This window comes from Nerophis ophidion, linkage group LG11 (genome assembly GCF_033978795.1).
Source record: "Nerophis ophidion isolate RoL-2023_Sa linkage group LG11, RoL_Noph_v1.0, whole genome shotgun sequence".
NCBI classification, from domain to species: domain Eukaryota; kingdom Metazoa; phylum Chordata; class Actinopteri; order Syngnathiformes; family Syngnathidae; genus Nerophis; species Nerophis ophidion.
This window is the reverse complement of record NC_084621.1, coordinates 10,273,879-10,292,262: the sequence shown is the minus strand read 5'-3', so window position 1 is coordinate 10,292,262 and position 18,384 is coordinate 10,273,879. Positions and strand designations below refer to the sequence as shown.

General features: G+C 43.4%; 1 protein-coding gene across 4 annotated transcripts in view; it reads left to right on the top strand.

Moving 5' to 3' along the window:
- grik5 (glutamate receptor, ionotropic, kainate 5) overlaps window positions 1–18,384 on the top strand; it is a 475,370-nt gene that overhangs the window by 432,208 nt on the left and 24,778 nt on the right. For all 4 annotated transcript variants that reach the window (XM_061915085.1, XM_061915084.1, XM_061915082.1 and 1 more), the window contains 4 exons: window positions 1,728–1,841; window positions 2,497–2,606; window positions 2,680–2,853; window positions 14,193–14,358. In XM_061915085.1, coding sequence (XP_061771069.1) covers window positions 1,728–1,841; window positions 2,497–2,606; window positions 2,680–2,853; window positions 14,193–14,358 — 564 coding nt within the window. The remainder of the gene's footprint in view (window positions 1–1,727; window positions 1,842–2,496; window positions 2,607–2,679; window positions 2,854–14,192; window positions 14,359–18,384) is intronic.

The following is an 18,384-nucleotide window of genomic DNA, read 5'->3' as shown; positions in this document are numbered from 1 at the left end:
AATATCGGAGTGGGCCCCAGGTCAAAAAGGTAAAGACCCCTGCATTAATGCACACATACAGGGAGGGGCTTACCACCATATTGGAGGTGCCCATATGCAAGACTCCTGTAGTGCCCACCCTAAGTCCAGTGTCACCGCAGCATACACACACACACACACACACTTGGTATATTTACATGCATGGAAAAAAATAACTTCTGCAAGGATTGGGGAATTGATATATCAATATTATCTAAATAGGTTTTCTACTTTTTAAATATAGGATAGTTTTGTTTGGAAAAAAAGAATGGCAATATTTTTTTCTTTACAAAAATGTGCCAATTAATTCAGTATAAAGCTGCCGGAATATGAATTTGAAATAATCATATACACCAGGGGTCCCCAAACTTTTTGACTCTGGGCCAGCATTGGGTTAAAGCAATATATATATATATGTGTTTGAATATATATATGTATATGTATATATGTATATATATACATATATGTGTGTGTGTGAATATATATGTGTATATATATATATATGTATATGTGTGTGTATGTATATATATATATATATATATATATATATATATATATATATATATATATATATATATATATATATGATATATATATTCCTGGCACTAGTTGACTGAAAGAGCGCAAATGATGTCACGTTATTGATGGAAAAATTCATCTTTAGACAATATGATTTGCCCTGAGCGGCTAGGACTACACCGAGAGTAACAAGTGGTAAAAATGGATTAGAAATGATGGATTAAAAAAAAATACATATATATATATATTTTTTTATAAATATAAACAGTTTTATTAAAAAATGTTTACATATTTTGAATGCTGGCAGGCTGTATTATGGGGACGCCTGATATGAACTCTTATTACTCACTTAAAAATTATTATAAATATGTCAAGTTTTCCTTCAGTTTGGAGTGTTAAGTAGAGTTGGTGTCACGGTCCAACATCCACACCTGCACACACACACACACACACACACACACACACACACACACACACACACACACACACACACACACTTGTATGCACACGCTGGCCTTGATTAGACTCATATCTGGGAACAACTCTGACTTGTTTGCCAAATTTGCATATGTAGTCTTTTTTTTCCCGATTGCGTCTTGTTGGCAATGCTGGTCGGGGCCGAGGGTTCATTTGACGGACACTTTGTGGTCCAAGCGGGCTAATGCCGCCCCTCCCCTTCTCTCAGTGAGTGCTTAATCACCATAGGGTAAACTTCAATTACCAGACTGCGGGCCCCCCTGTGTGGACTCTGGCGCCGCGGGTGTGTGCCCCCTCGACTCTTCATGCTTTCCCTCTCCCCCTCTTTTTGCTGGATCACTCGGTTCTAATTAGCGGCCCATGTTCATCAATTAGGATCTAATGGAGGTGACGGAAGGAGGGGGACGCCACCCACTCACACGTACACGGGGTGACACATGTGGAAAGACCTCCCATGCTGTGCTTCCCTGCAATTAGCCTCATTTAGTTGATGGATACTCCACACCGAGAGAAAAACGCCGCATGTTTTTTTGCAGAAATGTCTCTTTGTCATTTCCAACGCCATCGCAGCGCTCATCCAAGCGCTGCCGCTCCATCAAGTGCCTCTATTTTTTGCAGCTACCTCACCACTTGTCTTTTATTTTTTTATTTTTTTCCATGCACTATTATCCCATCCATCCTCCGTACTTATCTATTTCTGTCCCATCCCACAGAAAGCCGACCTGGCGGTGGCGGGCTTCACCATCACGTCAGAGAGGGAGAAAGTTATCGACTTCTCCAAGCCCTTCATGACCCTGGGGATCAGCATCTTGTACAGGGTCCACCTGGTGAGGAGGCAGGGTTTGGGACTTTGGTTTTTATGTAACCCTTTTAAGCCAGGCTTTCTGAAGATTACAGGTCGACAGCTCAATCGAAAAAGACCTTAGGTTCGTCTTTCAAGCTTGGACAAGTCACATTTCTGTTGTGATCGCGCTTTGATTTTAGGAAAAAAAAAAATGTTGATTCAAAAATGCCAAAAATGGGTTATTATTTTTAGATCTGAAAGTGAAGTGAAGTGAATTATATTTATATAGCGCTTTTCTCTAGTGACTCAAAGCGCTTTACATAGTGAAACCCAATATCTAAGTTACATTTAAACCAGTGTGGGTGGCACTGGGAGCAGGTGGGTAAAGTGTCTTGCCCAAGGACACAACGGCAGTGACTAGGATGGCGGAAGCGGGAATCGAACCTGCACCCCTCGAGTTGCTGGCACGGCCACTCTACCAACCGAGCTATGCCGCCCCAGTTTGATACAAACTTTTATTAGTATTTCACATTGCTAATAACAGAGCATGTAATGTATGGATGTCTGCCTTAGCAGATGAAAGCTCTCCCACATGTGTTATTAAACAGAACCCTGAAGGATGCATTAGCGCCCCGCTGTGGTGCATGCTGGGAGTTTCCGTATTAACACCCCCCTGCTCCCCCCTTGTCTGCTCCCAGGGTCGTAAGCCGGGCTACTTCTCCTTCCTGGATCCTTTCTCCCCGGCTGTGTGGCTCTTCATGCTGCTGGCCTACCTGGCTGTGAGCTGCGTGCTCTTCCTGGCTGCAAGGTGACTATCTGACACGATGACGTCACACCAACCTGACTCACTTCCTTCTACATTCTACCTACTTCTGTCCCAGGCTGAGCCCCTACGAGTGGTACAACCCTCACCCGTGTCTGCGGGAGCGCAGGGACATGCTGGAGAACCAGTACACTCTGGGCAACAGCTTGTGGTTCCCCGTCGGCGGCTTCATGCAGCAGGGATCCGAGATCATGCCCAGAGCCTTGTCCACCAGATGTGTCAGCGGAGTGTGGTGAGTCCATCGGGATGTTACCAGGCGTTCCACTCCAGCCCTGGCGGTGGCGGTGGTGCACATTGCAAAGTCAATGCAACTCAAGTTGGTCATTAACTTGCCAGATAACTAATTGACTCCCACCTTGGGTTTTTCTTGTGATGTAGATCAGGGGTGTCAAACTCATTTTAGATGGGGGGGGGCATCTGACTATGGTAACTTATGATGCCTTCCATTTACCTGGGAAGTGGAAAGGTGGAGTTCGCAATGTCCAAGGGAGTGTAGGTTTGATTTTGAGATTGGTGGGGACACAAAAGTTTCCTTTTTTTTTTTTTTTTACATTAGCAATCATAATTTCACGTCATGCAGATGTTCCAGGGCAGGGGTTGGGAACCTTTTTTGGCTGAGAGAGCCAAATATTTTAAAATGTATTCCTGTAAGAGCCATATAATATATTTTTTAACACTGAACACAACTAAACGTGTGCATTTTTAAGTAAGACCAACATTTCCAGAGTATGATAGGTCTCTTATTCTTTGTATTAACCAGAGGTGGGTAGAGTAGCCAGAAATTGTACTCAAGTAAGAGTACTGTTACTTTAGAGATTTATTACTCAAGTAAAAGTAAGGAGTAGTCACTCAAATATTTACTTGAGTAAAAGTAAAAAGTATGTTGTGAAAAAACTACTCAAGTACTGAGTAACTGATGAGTAACCTGTTTGTTTAATGATTACAGCAACAAATAATGCACAAAAACATAAAAATAGCAATGAGAAAATTCAGAGCCAGGAATATCTCTTAAGCAACTAAAACAATAAATAATAATACATTAAAATAAAAAAAAATTAAGGCAAATTGAGCCACAATAACTTAACAGCACCATAGGCTCAGTAGGCATTAATTGATTGATTGATTGATTGATTGATTGAAACTTTTATTAGTAGATTGCACAGTACAGTACATATTCCGTACAATTGACCACTAAATGGTAACACCCCAATAAGTTTTTCAACGTTAATCAATTACTTAATACATGACCAAGTCGAGGTGATCTACCTCATATATACATACACACACACACACATATATATATATACATACATACATGTATATATACAGTATATAATTTATATTATTTTGCCGTTTTTGTTGACATGTTAAAGGTGTTTTAATGAATATACATGCATGTTTAACATATAGATTCCTATCTTTAATGAAGACAAGAATATAAGTTGGTGTATTACCTGATTCTGATGACTTGCATTGATTGGAATTAGACAGTTGTGCTGATAACGTCCCGGTTTTCAAATGGAGGAGAAAAAAAGTTCCTCCTTCCTCTCTAACACCACATGAAAGTCGTTGGTTTTTGCCATCTTATTTGTCCAGCTTCCATATTCGTTTTTATACACTTTACAAGAAATACATTGGCGGCAAACTCCGTGGCTTGATAATTTGTTTGCGCTGACTTTCGGAGACTCTTATTTTGTTAGCGCCGGCGCGATGGAGCGGCGCTTTTATTGTGAAGACAGGAACTGTGCGATCAGTCTTTAGGCTTTTGATGGGAAGTACGGTTGAAATAAAAAGTGTCTTTTTTTCCTTTACTCTTTTGATTAATTGGTTGATTGATTGAAATTTTTATTAGTAGATTGCACAGTACAGTACATATTCCGTCAAGTTGACCACTAAATGGTAACACCCCAATAAGTTTTTCAACATTTCGGGTTCTACGTATGACGGTCACGTGACCACCTGGCTCTGTTTGATTGGTCCAACGTCACCAGTGACTGCATGTGATTGGTGAAACGCGGGCATGTGTAGTTCCTACTTTGAATGCGTGTCTGACAAAATCAAAACAAACAAAGCGTGCATTAACAGATCGATACAAAAAAAAAGTAGCGAGTAGCGACCTGATTGCAGATAAATGGAGCAGAGTAAAAGTAACGTTTCTTCTCTATAAATATACTCAAGTAAAAGTAAAAGTATGTTGCATAAAAACTACTCTTAGGATTACAATTTATCCCAAAAGTTACTCAAGTAGATGTAACGGAGTAAATGTAGCGCGTTCCTACCCACCTCTGGTATTAACATTGTTATTCTGAAGCTAATTGTGGAGGGGTCGTGGCTGGCGGGCCTGCAGCGATGCGGGGTGTTGCTAGGACTGGCCTCGAAATCAGCCACAGGTGTGTAGATGGCCCACCTGGGCCTTGTTATCTATTTACATGTCGCTCTGTTATACCGTAAGCATCAGCCAGGAGGAGAGACGGGGTTGGGGCTGGAGCCAGAGCGCGAGCGAGAACCAAAGAGAAAAATACAATTGCTGGAAAGCAACTGAGAGACTTATCGAAAAATAAAACAATATTGTAACCCTGAAACAGGCTTGGTGGTCTGAAGAACCCCCAGAAGGGCAAGCCCCACACTAAACGTCTCCCAGGAAGGCAGACGGACTACTCGGGACATTGCATTTAGGTAAAAACATGATTTAATTTGAACAAAAAAAAACATACAAACAAAAATCGCTCACAGCGGAGGCACAACTCGGGCTAAAAAACAAAGCTAATGCATAAACAGACAAAGAACATAAATCAAACAAAACTTACTTGGCATGGCATGAAGCACGAAACTATGGCAAGGCATGAAACAAGTCTGCACAGGGCGACTGACTGGCAAAGACGAGCTTAAATACTGCCTCTGATTAGTGCTCGGGAAGCAGGTGAGCCGGCATTTTGTCCACCAGAGACAGGTGGACAAAATGAGTAACCAAGGAAACCAGACAAGGGACTGGAAAAAAACAGGAACTTAAAGAGTCCAAAGGACAAACAGCACATGGCCAAACAAAAACATGATCAACAGACATGACATTTGATTTATTATTGGTTAGCTTCAGAATAACAATGTTATTAAAAAGAATAAGAGACTTATTATACTCTAAAAATGTTGGTCTTACTTAAAAATGCACGCATTTAGTTGTATTCAGTGTTGAAAAATATGATATGGCTTTTACGGAAATACATTTTTAAATATTTGGCTTTCATGGCTCTCTCAGGCAAAAAGGTTCACGACCCCTGAGTTAGGATGTCGGAAATCCACATCACCACATCCACGAAAGCTATTGTTGCACCTGCCCTGTCTGACTATAAACAAGTTGTGTAAAAATATGCACTTTTTCTGCAACCTTCAAACACGATGGATGAAGAGAAAACACAGACCACATTAACACAAATGAAGTTCACACTACAGCGACATTACCATAGAGCAGGGGTAGGGAACCTATGGCTCTAGAGCCAGATGTGGCTCTTTTGATGACTGCATCTGGCTCTCAGGTAAATCTGAGCTGACATTGCTTAACACGATAAGTAATGAATAATTCCACTTGTAATCATAGTGTTAAAAATAACGTTCAAAATATAAAACATTCTCATGCATTTTTATGTTCAAGAAGTTGCGTTAATGGTAAGAAGTTATTTATTTATTATTGGTTAGTGTGGGGCTTGCCCTCCTGGGGGTTCTTCAGACCACCAAGCACCGACATGAGAGCCTGTTTTAGGGTTAAAATATATATATATTTTTTTTCAATTAGTCTCTCAGTTGCTTTCCAGCAATTGTCTTTTTCTCTTTCGTCCTCATTCGCCCTCTGGCTCCAGCCCCAACCCTGTCTCTCCTCCTTGCTGCTGCTTATAACAGAGTGACAGGTGATTGGATAACAAGGCCCAGGTGGGCCAGCTACGCACCTGTCGCTGATTTCAAGGCCGGCCCTGGCAACATCCTGCTTTGCTGCAGGCCCGCAGGCCACGCCCCCTCCACAGTTAGCTTCAGAATAACAATGTTATTCCAAAGAATAGGAGACCTATTATACTCTGGAAATGTTGGTCTTATTTAAAAATGCACATGTTTAGTTGTGTTCAGTGTTAAAAAAAATAATATATTGCTCTTAGGGAAATACATTTTAAAATATTCTTGGCTCTCTCAGCCAAAAAGGTTCCCGAGCCTTCCCATATACAGTACAGGCCAAAAGTTTGCACACACCTTCCCATTCACTGGGTTCTCTTTATTTTCATGACTATTTACATTGTAGATTGTCACTGAAGGCATCAAAACTATGAAAAAACACACGCAGAATTATGTACAGTGGGGCAAAAAAGTATTTAGTCAGCCAGCGATTGTGCAAATTCTCCCACTTAAAATGATGACAGAGGTCTGTAATTTTCATCATAGGTACACTTCAACTGTGAGAGACAGAATGTGAAAAAAAATCCAGGAATTTTAAAGAATTTATTTGTAAATTATGGTGGAAAATAGGTATTTGGTCAACCATTCAAATCTCTCACTGATGGAAGGAGGTTTTGGCTCAAAATTTCACGATACATGGCCCCATTCATTCTTTCCTTAACACGGATCAATCGTCCTGTCCCCTTAGCAGAAAAACAGCCCCAAAGCATGATGTTTCCACCCCCATGCTTCACAGTAGGTATGGTGTTCTTGGGATGCAACTCAGTATTCTTCTTCCTCCAAACACGACGAGTTTTTAAATAGTTAGCTCCATCTTTTGATACGTCTTCCACTCCCGTCCTTGCACGCTCACCGCCACAACAAAGATGACGCGGAGAAGATGCTGCCGAAGGTGAGCCACGTAAATAAAACCGGCCACAAAACAGTGCATCCTGAAGCGACTGTCAAAGATGATCTGTCAAATATAATTTATGTAACATTTTGACCAAAGAACCACCATTACGGCGTAGCTCGGTTGGTAGAGTGGCCGTGCCAGCAACTTGAGGGTTCCAGGTTCGATTCCCGCTTCCGCCATTCTAGTCGATGCCGTTGTGTCCTTGGGCAAGACACTTTACCCACCTGCTCCCAGTGCCACCCACACTGCTTTAAATGTAACTTAGATATTGGGTTTCACTATGTAAAGCGCTTTGAGTCACTACAAAAAGTGCTATATAAATATAATTCACTTCACTTCACATTCCCTGTTTTGTAGACCAATAAGGAATGTTTTTAATTTGGAAAAAAACAATAATAACATGACTACTTTAATGCGCCTTATAAAATACGATAATATGATTGTTCTAGCAAAAAAACATCCGCCAAAGGAATGGCTGGCAACTCCGAATCGGTTTCTCATCGTTCACATAACAAAGCCAGAATCAGAATCAGACATACTTTATTCATCCCTGAGGGGAAATTAAAATTTTCAGCACAATCCCATTCAAGATCAGACAAACATTAAAGGGAGACAGAACAGGATCGCCGACGGGTTTGCCAACTTCTTGGCAGCCCTTACAAAAAAGGTGAGATACGGGTAAACAAGTGGGGGGGGAATGGAGGAAAAAAATTTAAATAAAATAAAATTAAATAAAAAAAGCCCAAGTCCGAGTCCATGGTTCTCGCCCAGAAAAGGGTGGAGTGCCATCTCCGGGTTGGGGAGGAGACCCTGCCCCAAGTGGAGGAGTTCAAGTACCTAGGAGTCTTGTTCACGAGTGGGGGAAGATTGGATCGTGAGATCGACAGGCGGATCGGTGCAGCGTCTTCAGTAATGCGGACGTTGTACCGATCCGTTGTGGTGAAGAAGGAGCTGAGCCGGAAGGCAAAGCTCTCAATTTACCGGTCGATCTACGTTCCCATCCTCACCTATGGTCATGAGCTTTGGGTCATGACCGAAAGGATAAGATCACGGGTACAAGCGGCCGAAATGAGTTTCCAGGTCTCTCCCTTAGAGATAGGGTGAGAAGCTCTGCCATCCGGGAGAAACTCAAAGTAAAGCCACTGCTCCTCCACATGGAGAGGAGCCAGATGAGGTGGTTCGGGCATCTGGTCAGGATGCCACCCGAACGCCTCCCTAGGGAGGTGTTTAGGGCACGTCCAACTGGTAGGAGGCCACGGGGAAGACCCAGGACACGTTGTGAAGACTATGTCTCCCGGCTGGCCTGGGAACGCCTCGGGATCCCCCGGGAAGAGCTAGACGAAGTGGCTGGGGAGAGGGAAGTCTGGGTTTCCCTGCTTAGGCTGTTGCCCCCGCGACCCGACCTCGGATAAGCGGAAGAAGATGGATGGATGGATGGATGGATGAAATAAAAAAAATTGGTCTAAGCCTGGGCCCCTGGAGAGGGGGTCCAGACTGAGGCCAAGGGAAAAAAACAACTCATAGCCATAGCACACATCCCTCTTACATGTTAGATCAGATTAGATTAGATAGTACTTTATATATTCCTTCAGTAAAATTAAAATTTTCAGCACAACCCCATTCAAGATCAGACAAACATTACAGGGAGACAGAACAGGATCGCTGACAGGTCTGCCGGCTTCCAGCGCCCCTTACAAAAAAGATGAGATGCAGGTAAACAAGGTGGGGGGGGGGGGAATAGAAGATTAAAATAAAATTTAAAAAAAAACGGTCTAAGCCTGGGCTCCTGGAGAGGGGGTCCAAACTGAGGCCAAGGGACAAAAACAACTCATAGCCATAGTACACATCCCTTTCACATGTCAATCAATCAATCAATGTTTACTTATATAGCCCTAATCACTAGTGTCTCAAAGGGCTGCACAAACCACCACGACATCCTCGGTAGGCCCACATAAGGGCAAGGAAAACTCACACCCAGTGGGACATCGGTGACAATAATGATCCAGTGGGACGTCTGTGACAATAATGATTATGAGAACCTTAGAGAGGAGGAAAGCAATGGATGTCGAGCGGGTCTAACATGATACTGTGAAAGTTCAATCCACAATGGATCCAACACAGTCGCGAGAGTCCAGTCCAAAGCGGTTCCAACTCAGCAGCGAGAGTCCGTTCACAGCGGAGCCAGCAGGAAACCATCCCAAGCGGAGGCGGATCAGCAGCGCAGAGATGTCCCCAGCCGATACACAGGCAAGCAGTACATGGCCACCGGATCGGACCGGACCCCCTCCACAGGGGAGAGTGGGACATAGAAGAAAAAGAAAAGAAACAGCAGATCAACTGGTCTAAAAAGGGAGTCTATTTAAAGGCTACAGTATACAAATGAGTTTTAAGGTGAGACTTAAATGCTTCTACTGAGGTGGCATCTCGAACTGTTACTGGGAGGGCATTCCAGAGTACTGGAGCCCGAACGGAAAACGCTCTATAGCCCGCAGACTTTTTTTGGGCTTTGGGAATCACTAACAAGCCGGAATCCTTTGAACGCAGATTTCTTGCCGGGACATATGGTACAATACAATCGGCAAGATAGGATGGAGCTAGACCGTGTAGTATTTTATACGTAAGTAGTAAAACCTTAAAGTCACATCTTAAGTGCACAGGAAGCCAGTGCAGGTGAGCCAGTACAGGCGTAATGTGATCAAACTTTCTTGTTCTTGTCAAAAGTCTAGCAGCCGCATTTTGTACCAACTGTAATCTTTTAATGCTAGACATGGGGAGACCCGAAAATAATACGTTACAGTAGTCGAGGCGAGACGTAACAAACGCATGGATAATGATCTCAGCGTCCTTAGTGGACAGAATGGAGCGAATTTTAGCAATATTACGGAGATGAAAGAAGGCCGTTTTAGTAACGCTTTTAATGTGTGCCTCAAAGGAGAGAGTTGGGTCGAAGATAATACCCAGATTCTTTACCGTGTCGCCTTGTTTAATTGTTTGGTTGTCAAATGTTAGAGTTGTATTATTAAATAGAGTTCGGTGTCTAGCAGGACCGATAATCAGCATTTCCGTTTTTTTGGCATTGAGTTGCAAAAAGTTAGCGGACATCCATTGTTTAATTTCATTAAGACACGCCTCCAGCTGACTACAATCCGGCGTGTTGGTCAGCTTTAGGGGCATGTAGAGTTGGGTGTCATCAGCATAACAGTGAAAGCTAACACCGTATTTGCGTATGATGTCACCTAGCGGCAGCATGTAGATGCTGAAGAGTGCAGGGCCAAGGACCGAACCCTGGGGAACTCCACACGTTACCTTAACGTAGTCCGAGGTCACATTGTTATGGGAGACACACTGCATTCTATCAGTAAGATAAGAGTTAAACCAAGACAGGGCTAAGTCTGACATACCAATTCGTGTTTTGATACGTTCTAATAAAATATTATGATCGACGGTATCGAAAGCAGCGCAAAGATCGAGGAGCAGCAACATAGATGACGCATCAGAATCCATCGTTAGCAATAGATCATTAGTCATTTTTGCGAGGGCTGTCTCCGTCGAGTGATTTGCCCTGAAACCGGATTGAAAGGTTTCACATAGATTGTTAGACGCTAAGTGTTCATTTAACTGCTCCGCAACAATTTTTTCAAGGATTTTTGAAATAAAGGGAAGGTGAGACACCGGTCGGTAGTTTACCATGAGGTCAGGATCGAGGTTAGGTCTTTTAAGAAGAGGATGAATAACCGCTTTTTTGAATGCTAGGGGAACAGTGCCCGAGGAAAGTGATAAGTTTATAATATTTAGCACTGATGGACCTAATAATACAAAGAGCTCCTTGATCAGTTTCCCAGGAAGAGGGTCAAGTAAACATGTTGTTTGTTTTATTCCATTTACACGTTGTAACAATTCCTCTAATGTTATTTCCTCAAAACGAGAGAAACTATTTTGGAGGGCAGTATCCGCCGTATATTACAATCGTGTCAGTGTTAATAGAACCCCGTTGTAGCTGGGACGCATTGTCTTTAATCTCCTTTCTAATGACTTCAATTTTCTTACTAAAGAATTGCATAAAGTCATCAGCTGAGTGGGTGGAGCTACTGGAAGGAGTCCCTTGTTGGGTAAGCGATGCTACCGTACTAAACAAAAATTTAGGATCGTTTTTATTACGGTGGATGAGATTTGAGTAATAATTAGCTTTAGCTAAGGTAAGCATGCGTTTATAAGTTATTAAACCATCACTAAATGCTTGATGGTGCACCTCAAGTTTAGTCGTGCGCCATTTGCGTTCCAGCTTTCTGCATAATAATTTCTGAGCTCTAGTTTCTTCTGTAAACCACGGGGTGCGCTTTTTTGGAGCCTTTTTTAACTTTAGCGGTGCTATGTTATCAATGGTTTCGCGCAGGGCGTCGTTAAAGTTGTTAGTGAGGTTATCAATAGAGCCCACATACTTTGGGAATGGTGCCATTACCGAGGGCAGTAGGTCAGCAAGCGTTGTCGTTGTGGCCGTATTAATGTTGCGGCTGCTATAGCAGTTATTATTATTATTAGTTTGACGAACATGCGTCTGAACCTCGAATTTTATAAGGTAATGATCGGACAATACTTTAGTATACGGGAGTATCGTAACTTTGGAAGCGGTGATACCCCTGACAAGCACTAGGTCTATCGTATTACCGTTGCGATGCGTGGGTTCATTTATTATTTATGTGAGACCACAGCTATCAATTATAGTCTGGAGCGCTACGCACGGTGGGTCCGATGGGGTATTCATATGGATATTAAAGTCCCCCATTATGATTATATTATCGGCGTGTGTCACTTGATCAGCAACGAACTCTGAGAATTCATTGATAAAGTCCGAACAGGGCCCTGGGGGGCGGTAGATAACAGCCAGGTGTAGAGGTGTGACAGACCTCATAGTAAGCACCTCAAACGATTTATATTTATTATTTATGTTAGGACTAAGGTTAAAGTTTTCGTTGTATATTAGTGCGACCCCCCCACCCCTTTTAAGCGGACGGGCAATATGCGCATGTGTAAAGTTAGGAGGACATGCCTCATTTAGCGCAAAAAAGTCGTTTGGTTTAAGCCAGGTTTCACTGAGACCGATGACGTTAAGATTGTTGTCTCTGATGATATCATTAACTAACAACGTTTTGGGAGACAATGATCTTATGTTTAAAAAACCTATATTATAGGCAGTGGGATGTTTTAGGGAATTTTTGATCAAATTATCCGTAGTAGCAATATTAATAATGTTGTGTTTATTATGCCCAGTGCATTTAGTATAATTACGACCATATCTAGGAATTGATACGACGGGAATGTTCCGATTGTTTGTTTGTTGCTTTGATAAACTGCACGCATCATGGTTAGCCACCTCAGTAACGGGGATTTTCCGATTGTTTGTTTGTTGCTTTGATAAACTGCACGCATCATAGTTAGCCACCTCAGTAAAACACATGTCCAACTCTGAAACACTCAAAGCAGAAAAAACTTGTTCTAATTTAACAGACTCCTTACCCAGACCAGTAGTCTCGCATTTTCCATCTAAATCCGTCTTCGGGATGGAGGAAAGTGGTGTTCTGTGGGGATTAGCCTTCTGCTTTGTTTTTAGCCCCGCTCGACATCCGCGTTTCCGATCACACCGCTGGCGTCTGCTCCGTAGACGGCCCCCGCTGCTACTAGACTCCCCTGCTTCACAGGCCGCTGGATGTAGCCGCCGACGAATCCCCATGCTAGTTAGCATGTTTAGCACGCCCGCGTCTATCAGTCCAAAACGGCCCAATATGTCCATATCCAGAAGTGTCTGGCGGTCGTACGTGATCACGGAGTGACCACGATGCGAGCCAGCCATGAAGTCTGCAGAACTGTCCGGCATTTCCGCCAAATGTTCCATCTTTAGCAAGAGCACCGCAGTGTCGCAGCCCGTCCGGGCGCCGCCATCTTGCCATCTTGCCAAATCATGTGTTTAAGATGGAAACATCAAACATCAAAGAAAACAAAGGACATGAAAGACATTAAAAGAGCAGAGCTGATGCAACAAGCCACTTCTACATACAGCTATGAATAAAAAGTAAAATAAACATATCCACTGTGGTGGCCTCTGCAGTGTTCCACGCCATCGTCTGCTGGGGTGGAGAGAGCATGGCTAGAGACAGGAGCAGACCCAACAAAGCAACCAAGACAGCCGACTCTGGTTGTATCCGCTGCTTTAATGTCTTTAATGTCCTTTGTGTTCTTTGATGTTTGATGTTTGATGTGTACTATGGCTATGAGTTGTTGTTTTTGTCCCTTGGCCTCAGTCTGGACCCCCTCTCCAGGGCCCAGGTTTAGACCGATTTTTTTAATTTATTTTTTAATCTTATTTTAATCTTCAATTTTTTTCTCCCATCCCCCCCACTTGTTTACCTGTATCTCATCTTTTTTGTAAGGGGCGCTGGAAGCCGGCAGACCCGTCAGCGATCCTGTTCTGTCTCCCTGTAATGTTTTGTCTGATTTTGAATGGGATTGTGCTGAAAATGTAAATTTTCCTGAAGGAATAAATAAAGTACTATCTAATAAAGTACTATCTAAGCCCTTCAAAAGACTGGATTTGTTGGCGGTTGTCACTGAACACCTCATTTCTCACGAGTGGAGCGCGGGAGATAATAGATTTTTTCTTACAGCCGGTGCTCATAAACTGTTCAAATATTTGAACGATTTTAAAAATGTAAAACCTCATACATCTTCCTCCTTCCATGGTGCAGGTGGGCGTTCACCCTCATCATCATCTCGTCCTACACGGCCAACCTGGCCGCCTTCCTGACCGTGCAGAGGATGGAGGCCCCCATCGAGTCCCCGGACGACTTGGCCGACCAGACCAACATCGAGTACGGGACCATCCACGGAGGGAGCACCATGACCTTCTTCATGGTACGGCTTCTGTCTATCCCAGGGGTCGGAAACCCACGGCTCTAGAGCCAAATGCGGCTCTTTAGCGCCGCCTAGTGGCTCTCTGGAGCTTTTTTAAAAACAAACATATTTTTGTTTTAATATGGTTTCTGTAGGAGGACAAACATGACACAAACCTCCCTAATTGATATAAAGCACACTGTTTATACTAAACATGCTTCACTGATTCGAGTATTGGGCGAGCGCCGTTATGTCCTACTAATTTTGGCGGTCCTTGAACTCACCGTGGTTTGTTTACATGTATAACTTTCTCCGACTTTCTAAGACGTGTTTTATGCCACTTCTTTTTCTGTCTCATTTTGTCCACCAAATTTATAACGAGAGTTTCGTTGATGTTATTGACTCATGTGGAGTGTGCTAATCGGACATATTTGGTTCACCGCACGACAGCTAATCGATGCTAACATGCTATTTAGGCTAGCTATATGTACATATTGCATCGTTATGCCTCATTTGTAGCTATATTTGAGCTCATTTAGTTTCCTTTAAGTCCTCATAATTCCATTTACAGTGGGGCTAAAAAGTATTTAGTCAGCCACCGATTGTGCAAGTTCTCCCACTTAAAATGATGACAGAGGTCTGTAATTTTCATCATAGGTACACTTCAACTGTGAGAGACAGAATGTGAAAAAAAAATTCAGAAATTCACATTTTAAAGAATGTATTTGTAAATTATGGTGGAAAATAAGTATTTGGTCAACCATTCAAAGGTCTCACTGATGGAAGGAGGTTTTGGCTCAAAATCTCACGATACATGGCCCCATTCATTCTTTCCTTAACACGGATCAATCGTCCTGTCCCCTTAGCAGAAAAACAGCCCCAAAGCATGATGTTTCCTCCCCCATGCTTCACAGTAGGTGTGGTGTTCTTGGGATGCAACTCAGTATTCTTCTTCCTCCAAACACCACGAGTTGAGTTTATACCAAAAAGTTCTATTTTGGAGTCATCTGACCACATGACATTTTCCCAATCCTCAATGTCAATCAATCAATCAATCAATGTTTATTTATATAGCCCCAAATCACAAATATCTCAAAGGACTGCACAAATCATTACGACTACGACATCCTCGGAAGAACCCACAAAAGGGCAAGGAAAACTCACACCCAGTGGGCAGGGAGAATTCACATCCAGTGGGACGCCAGTGACAATGCTGACTATGAGAAACCTTGGAGAGGACCTCAGATGTGGGCAACCCCCCCCCTCTAGGGGACCGAAAGCAATGGATGTCGAGCGGGTCTACCATGATACTGTGAAAGTTAAATCCATAGTGGCTCCAACACAGCCGCGAGAGTTCAGTTCAAAGCGGATCCAAGACAGCAGCGAGAGTCCCGTCCACAGGAAACCATCTCAAGCGGAGGCGGATCAGCAGCGTAGAGATGTCCCCAACCGATACACAGGCGAGCGGTCCATCCTGGGTCCCGACGAGCGGTCCATCCTGGGTCTCGACTCTGGACAGCCAGTACTTCATCCATGGTCATCGGACCGGACCCCCTCCACAAGGAAGGGGGGGACATGGGAGAAAAAAGAAAAGAAGCGGCAGATCAACTGGTCTAAAAAGGAGGTCTATTTAAAAGCTAGAGTATACAGATGAGTTTTAAGGTGAGACTTAAATGCTTCTACTGAGGTAGCATCTCGAGCTGTTACCGGGAGGGCATTCCAGAGTACTGGAGCCCGAGCGGAAAACGCTCTATAGCCCGCAGACTTTTTTTGGGCTCTATGAATCACTAATAAGCCGGAGTCTTTTGAACGCAGACTTCTTGCCGGGACATATGGTACAATACAATCGGCAAGATAGGATGGAGCTAGACCGTGTAGTATTTTATACGTAAGTAGTAAAACCTTAAAGTCACATCTTAAGACATAGGAGGGGGACATAGGAGAAAAAAGAAAAGAAGCGGCAGATCAACTGGTCTAAAAAGGAGGTCTATTTAAAGGCTAGAGTATACAGATGTATCCATTTTGGTATAAACTCAACTCGTCGTGTTTGGAGGAAGAAGAATACTGAGTTGCATCCCAAGAACACCATACCTACTGTGACGCATGGGGGTGGAAACATCATGCTTTGGGGCTGTTTTTCTGCTAAGGGGACAGGACGATTGATCCGTGTTTAGGAAAGAATGAATGGGGCCATGAATTGTGACATTTTGAGCCAAAACCTTCCATCAGTGAGAGCTTTGAATGGTTGACTAAACACTTATTTTCCACCATAATTTACAAATAAATTCTTTAAAATTCCTGGATTTTTTTTCACATTCTGTCTCTCACAGTTGAAGTGTACCTATGATGAAAATGACAGACCTCTGTCATCATTTTAAGTGGGAGAACTTGCACTGTGTATCTCATGACACGCTATCTGTATGTAACATGGCTTTTAATGTTTTGCGGCTCCAGACGGATTTGTTTCTGTCCAATATGGCTCTTTCAACATTCTGGGTTGCCAAACCCTGGTCCGTCCTGACTGTCGGATTTGCTTGCTCTAAAAAAATCAGCGCCAACGTGAGGCAGCGTGACATCTGTGTCTTAATGTTTGCACTGTGAGCGTTAGCACGTCTGCGGCTTTATCTCAAAGCGGCCGTGTGCATTTAAGGGCTTGACTGCCTTTGTTTGCTTACGAGAGCGCCCGCGGGCATCTGTGTTGGCATCTGTGTTTGCACTCCTATGTGTGTGTGTGTGTAGGTGTAGGTGTAGTTGTGTTTACATATGGGATTGTGAGGAGGTGAGTGGTTATTTGTGAGTGCGCCAGTGTTTGTACTCTCCTGGTGTGGCTCCAAATATAAGCTCAACAATACACACTTTTGTTCCCCCTTTCCCCGCCGCACAGATAATAAATGTAATTGTGCTCTACAGACAATCAATCCCGCCACGTTTTCCCTCTAAGTGCTCAACCACCTCCTGTGTGCTAGTTTACCCCACGCCTGCAGCACCGATGATGCATCAGCTCCGAGCAAATAATGTCTTCAGTCTTTTTTTTTTCTGTCCCCACTGATGTAATGCTCTCTTTGTCGTTATTCACGGTAGATTGTCTTCTCCACCCTCCTGCCATGCATCTTCTTTATTATCTGCCTCACGTCTAGTATTTTCAAGACTCACAAGGTTTCATTCGCCTCCCGCCATAGTTGTAGTTTTACGACAGGCAGTGAAGTCTGTAGCCTGATTTGCAACTAAAGGGTTTTGTCAACATTAGGAAATGTGCAGAAATGAGGGTTGAAAAAAAATGTTTCTTGATAGGACGAGTAATAACCGGATCTATTAAAACGTGCAAACTTGATAGCACACTTTAGGGCCGCACGATTAATCGAATCCGGGACGATTAGCCGGCATCGTGGTGCGGTTTCGTTCTCTCAAATATGCAGTCAGACTTGGACACAGCTTGAAGGTAAGAAATGTAGATTTATATACACTAAGGCAGTGGTCCCCAACCACCGGGCCGCAGCCTGGTACCGGGCCGCAGAAGAATTTTTTATTAAAAAAAAATAAAAAAATAAACGTTTTTATTTTTTATTAAATCAACATAAAAAACACAATATACACTTACAATTAGTGCACCAACCACAAAAACCTCCCTTTTTCATGACAAAAGCGTCCCTTTTTCATGACAAAGAAGGGAAAAAAAAAAAAGAAATGGACCCCGCCCACCCGCAACATGCCCCCCCCCACTCCCACCCACCCCACCGGGCCGCGGGACAAATTATTAAGCGTTGACCGGTCCGCGGATAAAAAAAGGTTGGGCACCACTGCACTAAGGAACAGACTATAAACAGAAAAACTTGCACTAGGCATAAACAGGCAAAACAAAGAGCTAGCATGGGAGCTAGAAAAACAGGAAGCATAGCGCGGAAGCTATCCATCCATCCATTTCCTATCGCTTATTCCCTTTCGGGGACGCGGGGGGCGCTTGCGCCTATCTCAGCTACAATCGGGCGGAAGGCGGGGTACACCCTGGACAAGTCGCCACCTCATCGCAGGGCCAACACAGATAGACGG